This window comes from Vidua macroura, chromosome 21 (assembly GCF_024509145.1).
Source record: "Vidua macroura isolate BioBank_ID:100142 chromosome 21, ASM2450914v1, whole genome shotgun sequence".
Lineage (NCBI taxonomy): Eukaryota > Metazoa > Chordata > Aves > Passeriformes > Viduidae > Vidua > Vidua macroura.
In genome coordinates this window covers 3716323-3733572 of record NC_071591.1, presented here as the reverse complement: position 1 = coordinate 3733572, position 17250 = coordinate 3716323, and the positions used below count along the sequence as shown (strand labels likewise).

Here is a 17250-nt window from a genome sequence, read left to right as displayed (position 1 = left end):
TGCCTTTTTACATGAGCCCTTCTCCCCCTTTCAGTTAACCTCTGTCCTTTTAAAATCAAAAGAAAACCTCTTTTTAAGTAGAAGCCAGATAGGCACCTTGAGGAACTTCTGTGTCCTCCCTACACTAATAATGTGAGAAAAAGCTGAAGAAACATTTTTAGTCTAACACCAGCAAGAGAAGCCACCCTCCATCCCAGCCAAAGCAGTTTTGTGATGGAGCATCCACCTCTGGACCATCAGCAAATCATGAGAGACTCTGGACACATGGGGATCTTTCAGCACATCAGAATAAGTAGTAATTGCCCCAAAAAACCCAAATACATCAATAATAATCAAATTAAACTCGGTTCAAGAGGATTTTTCCAACTTACCAGGTTTTCTATAGAGCTCTGAAATTCACTTATTTTCTTCAAAGTCTCTTTGTCCCTCTTGACTTCATTGATGTACATGGCCAAGTCCTTAAAAAAAAAAGAAGGTGAATTGTGATTTTTACTTCACCAGTACCTTACCCAGGAGAACAAACATGAGCCTGGCTCCCTCAGGAGCTCCTTCAGAAGTCCAAGCAGGACTCCACTGCAGCCTGGGACAGGTGAGGCTGCTGGTGCTCCCAGAGCCAGGCAGGTGCTGCAATGTTTTCCATCTCCCAGAAGATGGCAATGCACGAATCCATGGCAGCACAGCGATCCCAAACCCCAAATTTTCATCCACCAAAGAGAAGGAGCCATCCCTTCCACTGGAACAACTTCCTGCACCTTTCAGAGCGGATTTGCTGTGCCTGTTTGCTTCTTATCTGCTCCCTCCTTGACCTCAACAACAGCTCTTGTCAACTTGGATTAAATCTGAACAGGGGATTTTTTAAAACATCCCCCCCGGGTCAGACCTTGCTCAGCTCCCCAACACAAGGAGGGTTAATCACATCCCATAATCACAGATCTACGTGACAATACTTGTAACATCACCAAGCCAGGGGTGGCAGGGATGGTGATGAGAAATGACATAAGCAAAAGCCTTCTGAAGCAGGGAAACACAATCCCAGGGAAACACACTCCCAGGGAAACACAGTCCCAGGGAAACACAGTCCCAGGATCAACCAGGACTCAAAAGAACAACGTGCAAATGTTGGCTGTGGAATTTCACTGGGATCTGCCTTCCCCCCACCACCACTGGGAACTCAAATCTGCCTTCTCAGGCAGAGGGTTGGTACCTGCACCAAAGAAACCCCACCACAAATGATTTTTTTTTTGGTGCAAATCCTGCCCTTGCCTTGTGAAACCAACTATTCAAGCAAAAGAAAAGGGAGCTGAATCCCTTTGGGAATGTCACTCCATCCACCCCCTGCACAGCTCCCGCCCCAGACAGCAGCAATGTCTGCTGCCTGCCAGCACAGCAGACAGAAAGGCTGGACTTGTGATGAAAGACATCACTTGGAAGTTAAGCCTTGGTTTACAGATCAATTAAAACCACACTGAATGGCTCCCAAAGCCCCCCGAGAGCCCAGCGTGGTCGGAACTGCTCCCACACTCTCCTGGTGATGGGGAGGAGAAGAGAGAAACCTCCCTGATGGTTATCAACATCTTCCTGCAACAAATGCTGAGTCTGCAGCAGAGCCAGAGCAAACACACATTTATTTTTCAGCAGTGGTGCTGGGTGATGAGGCCAGGAGTGGGGTTGGCTGCTGTCACCAGGCCCAGCGTTCATCTGAGGCCACAGCAGCAGGCTGGGAATGCAACGTCCTTCAAACCACCTCCACTCCACAGAGAGCCACAGAGCAGCTCTGGATCCCTGGGCTGGCAGGGTGATGGCTGGAAAGGTCACCCAGCTTATGTAAGGGCCAGGAAATGCAGCCACGTTACAAAAGCTGCAGCCCAGAGGTGGAAAACAAAGTGACCACGAGCACGGGGATGAATCCTGAGGTGCTCTCCAGAGGAAAAACCTGGAGTTAATGAGCATCCTCCAGTCAGCTTCTGCTGACAATTGATCTGGTGTGAATGTGTGTGTGGGGAGACATAACCGAGTCAGAGAACATTTGGATGATTCCACAATTTGATTTTTTGTTGCTGATGGTTTTTTCCGAGATTTTGGGGGCTCCAGCTAAAAGCTGAAAAAAAGAGACTTTAAGCAAAGCAAACAGCTGATGCCAAAAGTCATCAATTACTGAAAACACATCTTCCCTTTAACAAAATAAAATTTAAAAAAAAAGGTGGATTCAAGGATTCCCACCCAGCACCTGGCTAACAGCACACAGGGAACGCTCCACACACGCAGGCTCCCGTGGCTGCCATACTCCCTGGCTTGCTGATACCTCTGGAGCTCCTCCAAATCCCTCCCAGCAGAAACAAAAGCCGGATCTGGCACAGCCTCTGCACACACAACAGCAATCAGGGAAAAGTCCTAACTTGTCAACAAATCCCCTCTGCCTCAGAGGGGGGCAGCGGTGACGTGAGGCCACCACACCAAGTGACAATCAATACACACAGGTGTGGCCAGAAGGAGCAGACCTTGCCTTCCCTCGAGCTGTTCCTGGATGGATTTTGCATCCAAATTTTCGTTCCACAGAGCAGAGGGGTCCTGAGCTCTGCTGCACCCCAAAGCCAGCCCAGCCCTCTCCCCACTCTCCCCCTCCTGTACCTGCATTGCCTCCAGAGCCTCCTTCAGCTGCTGCTTCTCTGGCCGGTCTGAGGAATGGCTGAGCAGCTCCTGAGAAAGTAGGAATGAATAAAAACAAAGAGTTTAGATGTGCTAGGAAAGATGCCCAGACCCTGCTTGCACCAGACATGGTCTGCCTGAGTGTGTGGCAGGGTGGTGACAGGGATGCCAGGGTGGCTGCAGGCATTCCAAGGGTGACTGGAGGGATGCCAGGGAGATGGCAGGGACGCAGGGATGCCCAAGCAGGCAGCTGTGGCTGCAGGACAGGGAACACACCAAGGGCTGGTGCTTGAGAGATCTGTTACCCAGAGCTGACTGGAGGAATTTCACACATAATCAGATTATATGCAAGCTTATTTTATATTCATTAAGTGCCTCTCGTGGCTACCAAGTGCAGAATTACCCCGGGTCACCACACTTTAGGAGACAGCACAAATATTATGTCATGCTAAGTAGTCTAGTAATTATTTTATTTGAAGGGGAACAAAAATCCCAACCCTTGCTCTGCATTTGGCAATGATTCACCCTCCACTGACAGAGGTGAAAGATGCTACAGAGCAGACAGAGAAGTGCCAGTGCTGAAAAACTCACTTTTAACAGGAGATGATACTTCAAAACTCTTTGCATTGGAACCACCAGCAGATCTTGCAATTTGAATTTCCCATCCTGGACCTTTAGCGTGCATTCCTAGGAAGATCAATAAATCAGCAGTGAGAAAACAACAGCTCCCCACCTAAAAGAAGTCTCTGAAGTCTCGAGAATGTTTGTTTGGCTCCTGTAAACTCAGTTTGGATGCCCACAGACCTGTGGTCCTTGCAGCCACAGCCGGGCTCCCACCACAGAGGTTATCAAGGGATTAATCCCAGGGGCTGGACCCTAAATTCCAGCCACTGCCATGCAAATGAGCCACTCCAGCCTAATGAGATGCTGCTCATTAGGGCACTCAGACCTGGGGAAATGTCAGATGAAACCCATTTGCCTCAGCCACCTCCTCGCTGGGCCAAGCTAATGCAGCTGATTTGTGAGGGGCTGGCACTGAGCAAGCAGCCTGTGGCTCTGGAGTCGCTGATGAGCATTAAGTTATTAAGATGAGCTAATTGTGGCTGCAGGAAGTTTTGGCACCTTTACCTTTGCCCAGACCCATTTTCAGCCCCTCTGTGTGACCTGACAGAGCTGTCACAGAGGGAGGGAGGGACAGCAAAAGCAGGGAGCAGCTGCATGCTCCAGCCTTGATGTGAGACACAGAGAGCACATTTTGAACAATTCCTAACTGCAGTTTTAGCCCTGAACAGGGAATCAAAGTGCATTTGTGGAAGGTGAGGTAACGTGTACGGACAGCCCGGCAAATTCCGATTAGCATCAAGAGCAAAGCAGGAATTAGAGCTGGGTAAAAACAGCAGCTCAAACAATGCATCCCTTCTGGGGCTCCTTTGATTCCCTTAATATCTGGATCAGCCCCTGCTCACACTAAGGAGGCCAGGGCAGGAATTCTGGCGTTTCCCTGGGGATTTGGGTTTGCCTCTGATGGTCCCCAACGCTGCTGGTGGCTTTGGAAAACCACGTGGCTCCTGGTTTGGGGATGCTCAGAGCCTGGACAACTCAAAGACCTTGTCCCACAGCCAGTCCCACTCAAATAAAGTGACTGGTTTGTTTTAACTTGGATAAACTCGGGGAGGAAGGACAGAGCGTGGGGCTGGTGAGCAGATAAGGCAAAAACGGGGGATCAGGACAGGGTAAGCCCCAGCTTTGCTCCCTCTGTGGCAGCACAGACACACTCTGACACCCTTCTTTTCTTCTGGTAAATCAGACTTTCCCCAGACACCACCCTGAGCTCCAGCAAGTCCTTCCCAAAGCTGGGACAAGGGGTGGGGGGCAGCACTCAGCCCCCTGCCCGCTCACCTCCACCTTCTGCCGGACGTCCTCCCGGTTGGCAAGGAGGTGGTTCAGGGTGTTCTGGGCATATTCCATGTGGCTGCAGTACTTGCCATAAATCAGCAGCCTGGAGAGAGGAAAATCACAGGTTTAACTGGAAATGCTGGCAGCTATAAGCTGTTATAGAAGATACATAAATGTGTGTGCAGTGAAAGGACGAGGCAGACAGCTGTTCCCCCATTTCACTGCTTTGCAAAGTATAAACACTCTTCTATTGTCTGGCTTTTTGACATTTAGATTTTCAACATTTGGACATTTAGAAGCTTCCAGAGGCCATGGAGGTGATTCAGCTCATGATGAACAGAAGGGGCTAGGTGGTCAGAGCAGAGGAGCCTGGTTTTAGATGAGATAGTGGGATGAAATTCTTCCTTGTGAGGGTGGTGAGGAACTGCCAGAAGTTGCCCAGAGAATTTGTGGCTGACCCTGGAATTATCCAAGGCCAGGTTCAATGGGGCTGGGAGCAACCTGGGATGGTGGAAGGTGTCCCTGCCCGTGGCAGGGGGTGAAATGGGATGAATTTTAAGGTCCTTTCCAACCCAAACCATTCAGTGATTCTACGATGGCTCTGTGTCACATTTTAGAATCACATCTTCTTGAAAGAGCCACAGGGACCTAGGGATCAAGAGCCTGGGTAATTGGGAAAAGAATGTTGTCACAGCCTTTGGAAACACAGTGAAGCTCTGCACGGACACCCTGGGCTATAAATTTAACCACTGAGAAAAAAAGAGCAGTTTTGTCATGGATTCCCCCTTTTCCCTCATTAATCCTGCCTGACAGGTTTGGGTTTTCTCCCCATTCCTGGCTGTTAACTGTTCTGCTGCAGCTAAGACACATCTTCCATCACAAACTGCAACTCATCCATTACTTGGGGGCCTCATCTCTCGATGGAGATGACCTGGGAACCACTGACCCAGTTGCTCCATAAACATGGGACATTCACACCCAGCAGGGAAGTGAATAAAGAGATTTATGGAGCCACAGCCCCGGCAGAGCCACAGCCAGCAAAGATTATTCTTCTACCTTTCTCCCTGACAACTTCTGCACAATAATATCCACCTTGCCAGCATGGGGAGAGCTTCAAAAAGGCTTCAGGAGCATAAATTCAAACCTCTGGCTTCCAGAGGAAGAGATTTACAAACCATTTCCTTAAAAAAGGCCCCTGCAAAGCCAAGGAGCAATGCATCATTTTGCCAGAATGCCTCCAAGGATGTGGAGGGAAGCAGGAGTTATTTGTCATGGATAGATTTGATGGAGGAAGGTCCCATATTCAGGGACCCAGTGAGGATTCTGGAGGTTCATGTTCCTTTCTTGGTGGGGCAACACTGTCTCCCTGGAGAGTTCACCTTCTGCTCCTCCTGCACTGAAATTCCCTCACTGTAAAATGTGGCATTCCTGACTTTCCTGATGTAGGAAAGGACTCTGCCTATTTACATCAGCTTGCTCCAAACTCTTCATCCCCAACAATCTGCTTTTAGGGACTTCTACAAGGCACAACCCCCCTCGAGCAGCAGTTTCCCACAGCACTGATGTCCCCAAAATGCCTGTGGACTGAAGAGAGCTTCAGAACCACCATCACCACCTCACAGCTGCTTTGGCTCCTTCCCTCACATCTCTCCAAGGCTTTCAGGTCCTTCAGGAAGTTCTTTGCAAGCTCCCTTAGGAAGGGGCTCAGTTGGTTCACCCATCTGCATGGAACTCACCAGCTCCAAGCATTCTGCCAGCTCCCACCAGCACGTTAACAGAAGAAAACATTGATTTAATGGCTCAAAACCCAGCCTCGTGCTCCTGCACAGCCACAGCACCTCCCTGGGCAGCAGTGTCACCTCCACAACTCCTCCTGTGTCCCCTGCCTGCTCCCTGTGTCCCCAGGGATGGCACTGGCATGCACGGGGCTGAGCCAGGAATGAGGAGATCAAAGTCACCTAAGTGAGTCTTATGAGTATTTTGAAATTATTTGCATTCTTCTTTGGAATATTTTTGTAATTTAACCCTGAAAAAAAAATGCCCTTTATAAGCAAAGGCCCCATGGATGCTGGAAGATGTGACCTCACGGTGTGTTATTAATGCAGATGGTATTTCTGGAGTTATTGACTTCTGAATGGCATTTCTGTGTCTAGACACTGGTTTAATCACAGTGAAATAACAGCCTGGCACCATTCCACAATGAATCACCCTTTGATTAGTATTAAGGATATTAAAGGCTTTTATCAACCTTATCCCTGTGTGCTGGGGTGCTCCTGCTTGCAGCTGCCAAAACTCAGGATTGATTCTGTTTGTGAAAGAAACTTTTACATTTATTCTTGGTGCAGGAGGTGCAGGACGAGCTCTGTGCCAAATATGAGATTCTTGGAGAGTGAGGAATCACTTTGATCAAAGCAGGGCCGAGTCTCCCCTGCACAGGAGTCACCCCACCACATCACAGCCCTCTGCTGCTTGCAGAGACCACACAAAACCCCTGAAGGCCACTGAGGTTTTACTCCATTCCAGCTCATCTCTATCCCCCTCAGATGTGTCCCCACAAACACATTGGATATTCATTCTCCTACAGGATGCTGAACTCAAGAAAAATCCAGCTGCAACCAGGGGCTTGCAGGAACAGGGATCCAAGGGAGCCTGGTGGGTCACAGGGGACACGTCCCAGCCTCTGCCCTGGCTGACCTGACAGCTGTGGCTGGATTTGGCTGCTTAATGTCAGCACTCAGTGATGTTTCAGCTGCCTCAGAGCATTTTGCTGTGGAGGATGCAAACCTGGGCTGTTGTGAAAGGCATCTCTGGAATCACAGAATTATTAAGGTGGAAAAAGACCTCTGAGTCCAACCATTAACCCAGCACTGCCGCTAAACCATGGCCCTAAGCACCACAGCCACACAATTTTTGGACACTTCCAGGGATTGTGACCCCACCACTTCCCTGGGCAGCCTGTTCCAGTGCTTCATGACCTTTCTAGTGAAGAAATTTTCACTAATATCTATTCAAAACCTCCCCTGGTGGAACCTGAGGCCATTTCCTCTTGTCCTGTTGTTACCTGAGAAAAAAGACAATTCCCCACCAGGCTCCAACCTGCTTTCAGGCAGTAGTAGAGAGTGAGAAGGCAGAGAGTAACAAGAACTCTGTTTAAATCTCCAAAAATAACCCATATCTGTTAAAACTGGAGCTGCCTGAAGCCCAGAATTCCTTTACCTCTCTTTGAACTCCAGGAACACTTTTGCCAGGCTGCTTCCTCCAGACATCATCGAGACATCGATGGCTCTCAGGAAACTGAAGTGCACTTTAATTAGGTCCTGAAACCAAGCAACAGTGAACACTTTAAACACAGCCAGAGCAGGTGGGCAAGGAGAGCCTAAAGAAATGCACATTCACTCCTTCACCAGGCAGGGTTTTCCCTCTTTTAGGTGTTTGTAAAGGAAGTTGTTCTAGTGGGATGCAGCCCTGCCTGGCCTGGAGCACAGGGGTGTAATTCCAGCAGTGAGAAATGCCCCAGGGTGGGGAGGGAGGAGGAGATGGGATGGAAGGAGTGGAGGAGAAGCCAGGTTTTGACCTAGACCCTGTGCAAACCAGAGGAGAAATAAAACCCTTCATCACCCTCTACACAAATCAGCTAAAATCCAGACCCCCAGCCCTGAAACACCCACCAGACAGAATTGTTTTCTTTCCTAGAGTTCATATATTCCCCACCTCTAAAACTGAGTGTTAAAGAATGTCTCCTAAACCACTTTAAGCTCCACAGCACACTAAAGGCTGGAGCTCTCCAAGTGAATGCACAAATCTATCAGGAAATCAGAAAACCTCCTCCTAAGCAGGGAGAGGGCTGAGCTGCTGTGAAAAGAACAAAGATTTAAGGCACAATGCCCACAGTGTTACCTCCAAATTGATAAAAATAGCTTCCATGTCTTGGGGAGTCAGCACCAGCCTCAGGGGGTTCATATAGTTCTGCAAGAGGGAAATGGAAAAGGGATTGAGGTACTGCAGAGGAGGGAACGAGGTTGTGCAAGGGGTTTTTAATTTCTGCTTCACCAGCCAAGTTCACCTGGGCAGGTTTTAATGAGCTTAAGCACTTGCAGAGGCAGAGGATGGCAGGGATGGAAGTGGGAGGCAGGAATTCCCACGAGTGCATCATCCCTGAGCTCCCATGGCACTTCCAGGGGTGGGAAGGTGCCAGACCCCCACCCATGGGTGCCCACAGCCCCCTCCCCTGCTAAAGCTGCAGCAGAGGGGGGAAATGCACTCAGCTCCTGCAGTCCTTGGCTGCACTGAAGCACCTTCCCAGCTCTTTTATCTCCCTGGAATTCTGCCCTTGAGAAGGCAGCGATGATGTGATTACATGGGCAATGCCTTTCTGAACAAATACATATTAATAGGAACATCTCCGTGACTTGGGACTGCAAAAAACCCCAAATACAACACACCCCAAAGGGGACCTTCCACCCTTAACACCACCAGGACCTGCAAAGCCCTTGCAAGCTTTAATTGATATGAAAGCAATAATTTAACTCTTCCTTTCTCCTGAACCAGAGGGCTGTGGCTGTTTCCAAGGAACAAGGGTTCCTTGGAAACATAAATGACAAATCTGTTGGGACATTTTCCTGGAAAATGGGAAACATTCTTCCATTTTTCCAGTTCTGCTCACAGCTTCTTCGGGGGAACTTTCAGCAGACAGAGGGAAAGAATGGCAAAAGGGGAGGAAACAAAAGCATCAGGGTGATTAGAAATGGCAGCTTGATTTTCATTCTTGTTCTTCCTTCCTGCTGCTTTCCTGGGAGCAGGAACCTCCTCCAGGCTCCATCCACGACTCCGCTGCCTCGCTGAGGTCCTCCCTTTTATTTGTTTTTAAAAGAAAGGAGCCACAATAATTCATCAAAACCAATTAAAACCCCCGCGAATTTCGGCAGCAGAACGTTCCTTTTAATCCAATTAGCTTCAATGGCAAGTCAGCACAGCTTCAGCACTCGGAATAAAGGAATTACTCCGTGGCAATCAGAGTGATAAGAGATATCTGCAAACAGGGCTCTTATCAGCAAACCCGGCCTGGCTGAGCCAGGAGTGGGAGATTCTCACCCCAGGAGAGGGGGGACACAGCAGGAGGATTTTCAGCCTGGTTCACAAAACAAGATGCTGGTTTTGGCTCCTGCAGGCTGCACACTGGTGCTTGTCAGGGTTTTTGTGGATTCCCCTCCTCTCCCATTTTTCCTCCATCCTGCCCCTCTCATCTTCCAGCTCTGGGAGCAAGAACCAACCCAGCACAATTCATGTGGGATCCAGGGCTGCTGGGGAAGGGGATGCTGTGGAAAACAGGGCTCAGTTCTCACCTTTTCTATATCTTCAAGTGTCTTGTAGTATTTGGCCTCAGTTTCTTGGATTTCTAGCAAACAGCAATTCCTTTTGTCATCTTCTGTCATTCCCATTTTCTAGGGAAAGGAAAAATTAGGCATGGTCAGATGGTCCTAAGGGAGGTCCAGAAACCTGGTGGGGCTCCAGTTACAGCAACCAAGAACAAGTTTGGAAAGTCAGGAGAGAACCACTACTGGTTTATGCTAAAGGGAACTATTTTTATCCAAAAAATATATGGAGGAACCTTGGCTGTGTTATTAAATATGTTTCAACATGAAAAACACTGCATTTTTTGCATTTATTACAGCCACACCACCAAAGACTATCAGCTAAAGAAGAATAATAAGAGATAAAGGCTGATTTTTTTTCCCTTTTTAAATTTTATTTTTATTGCTTAAGATGAAACTCACAACAGATACTAAGTGGGTCACAAATAATACATCAGACTTATACAAATCCCTGGCCAGGGTTGCCAATTCTCCTGATTTTAGGTCAAATCTGATAAAATGTGCTTTTCCCAAAGCCCCAACTCCTGGAGTCGCTTCTGCTCTGTAAAGCTGGGACCACGTGTTGGGAGCTGCTGCACTTGGCAGGGATGAATCTGAATTTGGGAAGGAGCTCAGTGATGGGGTTTTATGGATCATGCACAGGAACAGAGCCCCTCTATCCACCCCTCAGAACTCACAGCTGGGACCTTTCAGCTGGATAAAACCCCAGATTTTAATCAGTTCATCTTACCTGCATGTATCTAATCTGAAGCATGCAGAAATACAAGAAGCCATTAGCATCACACACTTGCTGTTGCAACATATGTTACCCAAAAAGTTCAGTTTTGGGGCAGATATATTAAAAATAGACTCTTTTCCTCAGGGAAGGGAAAGGGAGTCACAGCTCTCAACTCCAACACTGCTCAGCAGAAAATATAAAATAATGTGGAGGGGACAGTGAAAAATTGCCAGTCCCACTGACCTTAATCCTTATTACCTGGCTGCTGGAGCTTTCTCCCATTTTTCCCATTTATGCAAGAAATTCCTACCAAAACCTTCCCTGGGGCAGCTCTTGGGCCAAGTGGCTTTTGCAACTGGTGGAGGCCAACGAGCTGTGCTGCCTTCAGATCCAAACACTTTGGTAGGATCAGTGGGAATATTTTGGGCACAACTCCTTGATCCAGAGGGGGTTTTGGTGTGCAGGGATCTCCTCCAGCTGCAGCCAAGGGGTGAAGGGATGGAATGAGGGGTTTATCTTTGAGGAAGCAGAGCACAGGCATCCATGGATGCACATTCCCAGGCTCCAGCCCCTCGTGTCCGGCTCAGCCACGTCCTGCTCCAGGGATTGAATTGATCACTGAATTGTCCATTGATCCTGCTTCGTTCCAGGGAGGTGGGTACTGTGTGAACTAGGGGAGAGTAATTAGTGGCTGAACAAAGCCTGGGGGAGGCACATACTGGAGGGGGGGGAGAAAATTTGGAAGGTCACACTCTGGAGAAGGTCCCTTCCAGCCCTGCTGGGGACACAGGTAGGGAGGTGACTTTGGGCACCAACACCTCCTTGGCTCATCCACGGAGTGTGATATTTGCTCCAGAGCCCTTGGAGGTATCACAAGTCCCTCCATGATGCTGTCCATGCCTCACACTCAGGCCTCTCCATCCATCAGCAAAAGCTTGTTAGAGGTGACAAACGGGGACAGCCACTTGTCCCTAATGCCACACGGGTCCCTGCTGCCCCAGAAAGCTCCACTGCAAACATCTTCCTGCACTGAGCCATCCAGGTAGGAGCAGCAAGCACAGCCAGCTGCTGGATCCCTGGCACACAGATCTGTCACCCTGAACTAAAAATACCAGTGGCACCTCTGGCTGATGGAGCAGGAGGAGCCTCCCCAGAAAGGCTGGAGTGACACAGCCTCAGCAGCAAAATCCTATTTTTAGCTTATTGTTTAGGGCTTATTAGGTCTCCCTTCCCCTTCCTCCTCCCCAGACTCGTGCAGATGACAGGCTGGGCTGGGAAACTCCTCGGAGAATCCCTGTGGGCTGGTGCCACCCCAGCTGCTGCTCAGAGCAATTCCCTTCCCTGCAGCATCACCTGCCAGTGGCACGGAGTTATCTCCTTCCTGAACCCCCTCCCTGCCCCTCCCACCGAGGTGTAGCTGTGAAAACACAGCTGAGTTGTTACCATGGGCTGCTGAACTTCCACTCTGATGATATCCTCGTAGATATCATCGCCCTCATCCTCGCAGGGGACGCAGTCGTAGATGTCCTCCCCCAGGTCGTGCTCGCTGCAAGGAGAAGGAGAAGGAGTCAGGGGTAATAACCAGGGGATGTTCACTGTCACTTCATCGGGCACCGAGGGGGGAGGAGAATCCCAATAAGAAAATCCTGTGAAAATTCAGCCCATGCTCTCTGTTTTTCCCGGATCAGTGCCTGCTGCACATTTCTTTCAGCTGGCTGGAGGCTGGAAAAGGCAGAACGCAGCTTGACACAGGCAGGGATCTCAGCCAAGAACTGCTCTGTGCCCTGTGCCAGGCATGCCCACGATGCCCACGCCACCACGGGCTGCCAGCTCTGCCCCTGCAGAGCTTTTGCTCGGCACTAATGGGCCCAGCTGAGATGGATCTGCCAGCCAAGCGCCCAGCGGGACCATCTGAGCCACCAGAGCCACCAGCTCCAGCTCCACCTGCTCCACAGGTGGCCACAACCTCCCCTTCAGCTCCTCTTCAGGACCAGGAGCAGCTCTTGCATCAGTGACTTTGTATCATGCCCAGAGAATTCACTCTGAGGGTTGGATTTGGTCTGCTTAAGGCTCTGTGTTCACTCTTGATCTGATTTTGCCTTTCCTCATTGAAAGGTTTCCTTTGTGCCACAAAACCATCCCCTTCCCCCAGCCAGGGGAGCAAACTGCTGTAGGAGCCCAGATCCACTCCAAGCAGGAGCAGATACTGAACACTCATCCAATGTCTCTGAGCAGTAGGAGAAGCATCCCAGTCCTGAGGAACCAAGCCTGGGCTGTGCAGGACCCACAGCAATGCCTGGACCCAGCCCTGGGCATCTCATCCAGGTTTAAATGCTCTGCATCCATTTATCTGAGTGATGCACCAACTCTCACAAAGGCCAATCCCTGCCCTGAGGGGCAGCTGGGTGGTTTTTGATGCAGCATTTCCCAGAGGAGTAGGAGGTGATCACCATAAGGTGATCTCATCAGACAGCTCGGTGGGCAGAGGCCAATAACAACATTTACAGCAGGGAGAAATTAAACAGCAAAATGTCACATTTTGAGGACCAGCCCCATCACTTTGGAGCTGCCCCTACACTCCCAGGCTTCAAAGGCATCCCAGAGCTGTAGAGCCCAGTTTGTGCTAAAGGTGATGGTGTTCAGTAATTAATTCTCCACACCCCTCCCAGGGGCTCCTCAGCCTTGGAATACTTTTGAAAATTCAGCCCATATTAAATACCAATTAACAATAATAATTCCAGTGCTTAGATCTACAGGTGCTGGCTGCTAACAGCTCCCACTGAAGTCAATCCCACAGGACCAGGACAGTGTGAAATGCTGGAATATCAAACAGCGTTCGCATATTTTACGAGCTGAGTCTCTCAACAGGGGTATTAATTACACACAAATAAATTTAGGTGTAAAGCCGTGCTCCAAGTGTGACACTCAACATCTCTCCATTATATATCACGGAGCAGCAGAGCACATCTGCCTGCAAAACCAGGCTTTACTCCTCTGCTTAAATACAGCCCTTTCTATTTATACAAACAGATTTATTCAATAAAAGTTTGGGGATTTTAAATAAATACACTGGCACGATGTATCCATCCCATTTTTCCCGGGTGATGCATTGCAGCTGCTGCAATAATGCCCACTAATAGCTGGTGATCCATCTTCCCCCTCCCAGGCGTCGCCATTATTATCTGCACCAATATTTATATTCTCAGCTCTGCTCCTCATCCAGAGCCAGTCACTCCCAGCTCCTGATGAATCTCCCTGCCCACACCTCTCGGGTTGCTGGCTGTCTCTCCATACATCATTTCCCTGGCTGGAGGGTTTTTGGGAATGTGTGGTTGGGTTAATGTCACGGGCAGGAGCCCAGCTGGGTGTGGAACTGATGCCTTGGGAAGGCTGAGCTAGAACAGAGGCTAGATGGAGTTAAAGAATAAAGGGGATTTATTAAAAGGCCTCAATGGATCCACCTTGGGCAGCACAAGAGCTCAGTCAGGGCTGGGCTCATTTTGGGTTCATCACCCAAGATGAACCAAAATGGTCACAAAATGCATGACCGGTCACGGGGTCTCTCACTTTTAGAAGTTCTGCTCCATTTGCATATTGGAGTTAATTGTTCAATTACAGCTTTAGGTTATCAAGTCCCATCCTGCTTGTTTTTCTCTCTCCAGCCCACGCTGTTTGTGCTCCTGGGCCTGAGATTTGGATCATTTGTCCTTGGTGCCCAGCTGGAGCAGGAATTGTTTTGTCTCCCTGCTCTGTGCAGAGAGCTCACCATCCCCTAACATGAAGCTCAGAACTGCACACTAAAGCAGCACAGAATGTGAAAAACAGAAAAGCCAAACCCTGAGGCATCATTTCCTCCTAAGGCATGAACACAACCAGGAGAGGGCTGGGGCGATGCTGCTGCTGGAGCAGAGCCTGCTTGGAGTGAGGGATGAACATCCCCATCCCTGGAGAGCTTGGGAACTGCTCTGGGACACGTGGAGAGGAGAAGATGGCATCCTGAGGATCACCTGGAACTCCTCTCCCACACAAGGAGGTGCCACCTCCAAGCCTCAGAGCCTGGCTCTGCCCGTCCCCAGCCTGGTGCTGCTGCTCCCAGCCTGGACAAACTCTCCTCTTCTCCCTCTCCAAGAAGCCATGAGCTCTAGAGCATGGTGGGCACACTCTGGGAGAAACCCAGCCAGCAGCACGTGATGCTGAAGGGGCTTTCACAGAATCAGGGTTGGGAGAACCCTTCAAGAACATCTAGTTCAACCAGAACCCAGCACCACCACCCCTAAGCCATGTCCCCAAGTGCCAGGTGGGTTTTGCTCAATCACAGGCTGAGAGTGGAGAAGGGTGGATGCCCCAAGACCTTTCCCACCAGGAAAAAAACGCCTCCCAAGGGACAGTCCAGCAGATTTGCCCACAGAAGTGCCAACAGCCCTTGGACACAAACCCTGCACCCACCACGTGGGGCCACATCCTGACAGCACCTCACAGCTCCATTCCTCTAATGAAGGGGCTGAGCCTTGCTGCTCCAGCCCTTCCCGGTGCTCCACAGCAGAACAAACCCTTCTCTACTCCAATTTCTGGTTTTGGGGAAAAAATAGGAACTATTCCCACATCCTGGGGACACCTAGAAAGACACCTCCACTCCAGAGCTCTGGGGAGATGCAGCAGAGTTCCTCAAAGCCGACGGCCGTGGCAGTATTACAACATCACCATGGTCCAGCAGTCTGTTATTTATTAAAACACATTCTCAGTGCATCTCTGAGAAACACCAGAGGCTGGCAGTTTTTATGGAGAGCAGTAAAGCACGAGGATCAGCCTCTCCTGGAACAGCCCAGGAGAAGCCAAGCTCCTGCAGGACTGTATGGATGCTGACATCTCTGCTTTGCACATATTGATCCTCACCTGTCCCCACACTGTGCCTGTCAGAGCTGAAAATACACACCCTCCCTGTCCTTAAAATAGGGATTGGGATGATTTTAGCCAGTGGAAACCTCAGGACACACTGAATTCGGGCAATAAATTCAGCATCCCAAGCGTGTCACGGGCAGACGGAACAACTTGAGCAAGGAAAGCCAGATCACCTCATTCCTCACAAAGAAAAGCAATTTACTCCTTCAATAAAAGCAGCAGAGTCTGCGAGTTACCCATGGGTATCAGAGCCTATGATCTACTGCCTGGATTAGGAGATTCATTGACAGCTCTGGGGTTAGGAAAGGGATTTTAGCCACCCTTCAGAGGGAACGCCAGCATTTGCAATTCCTGTTATTAGGATGGATGCAACCAGCTTTGGGCTGGCAGCGTCTTGTCGAGCCAGAAAAGCTGATAATGAATAAAGCTTTTCATATCTAAGGCAATTTCAGGCAAAAACAATGCTTTTGGCTGAGCACTGGCAGTGCACTAACACCCACCCGGCCAGGCAGCAGCTCCCAGAACAGAGGGACTGGTGCCAGGATGCTGCCTTGGAGAGAGGGAAAGGGAAGGACAAATCCATAGGATCACAGAATGGTTGGGGCTGGAAGGGACCATGGGTGCAGACAGAGCATGATGCCCTGATAAATGACCCTGCACTCATCTCTGCAGTGACACTGGGGGGAACTGGGGAAGCTCTGAGGGATTTCAGGGCTGCTGAAGAGCCTCTCCACCCATAAAAGCTGCTGTGGGAAGTTGATGAGTTTGTACCAGCCTCAGGAATTCAAGGACAAACCCACCACACCAAAACTCCGTCCAAACCATGCTGAAGAAAGAGCCAGAACCACCAGGAACAGCAAAAAAAAAAAAAAAAAAAAAAAAAAAAAAAAAAAAAAAAAAAGGAGCAGGAGGGAACAGACAGAACTAAAATAAGACAACCCCAAATTTCCAGCCTTATGACCAGGGTTAAGAGCCAGAAGACCTCAGAGCCACCACAGGTCCAGGCTGGGAGATTTGCAGGGTCTCTGAGGCAGCTGCCCAGCAGCTGTGAGGCTCCAGTCTGTCCCAGTAATCCCCAGCTTCTCATCCTCACTCTGCACTCACAGCTATAAATACACAGTTCCTCCAACCAACCCCCTCATTCAGGGGTTCCTCCAGCCAACCCCCTCGTTCTGTCAGAGAGGTCAAGCAGAACCCGAAATTTGCAGCACATCTGGCAGGTTTAGGTTCCAGGGTGAGGGAGTGCAGGATGTGCAGCTGGAGGACTCAAGATCTTGCAGGGTTTTAATTACTCAGATTGGACTTGGATGGAAACACTCACGTGGAAATAGCAGAAGCCTTTTCCCCTCTATTCTGCTTGGGTCTTACATTCCCCATTTCTAGTGGAACGTTCTGATCCTAAGAGAAGTGACCAATATGATCCCAGAAATGGCACAAGCAGGACATGTAAAAATCATTAAAAATCAATACAAGTGACACAGAAGGGACAGACACGTTCACAGACACTCTGGCTCAAGTGCCCTGCACCACAGAGCCATTTATTTGAGGGGCTGTTGTGCCTGGTTTGTCCAACATGAAAATAATGAGAAAAGTGGCAGCTCACTCATCATCTCACCTTGGCTCCTGAGCTCGTTACTTTTTTTAAATGCATTTGAGAAATTCTGCTGATCACAGCACTATTTTGGAAGATGTGAGGGGGGCAATGCTGGTGACAGTAGT

The 17250-nt window shown here is 49.5% G+C and overlaps 1 protein-coding gene across 5 annotated transcripts in view; it reads right to left on the bottom strand.

The window, feature by feature from the left end:
- The window catches only part of VAV2 (vav guanine nucleotide exchange factor 2), a 127134-nt gene that overhangs the window by 13937 nt on the left and 95947 nt on the right, over positions 1-17250 (bottom strand). For all 5 annotated transcript variants that reach the window (XM_053996293.1, XM_053996295.1, XM_053996294.1 and 2 more), the window contains exons 5-12: positions 12076-12178; positions 9885-9983; positions 8440-8508; positions 7759-7859; positions 4546-4645; positions 3238-3333; positions 2629-2697; positions 372-458 (exon numbers count right to left, since the gene is read on the bottom strand). In XM_053996293.1, coding sequence (XP_053852268.1) covers positions 372-458; positions 2629-2697; positions 3238-3333; positions 4546-4645; positions 7759-7859; positions 8440-8508; positions 9885-9983; positions 12076-12178 — 724 coding nt within the window. The remainder of the gene's footprint in view (positions 1-371; positions 459-2628; positions 2698-3237; positions 3334-4545; positions 4646-7758; positions 7860-8439; positions 8509-9884; positions 9984-12075; positions 12179-17250) is intronic.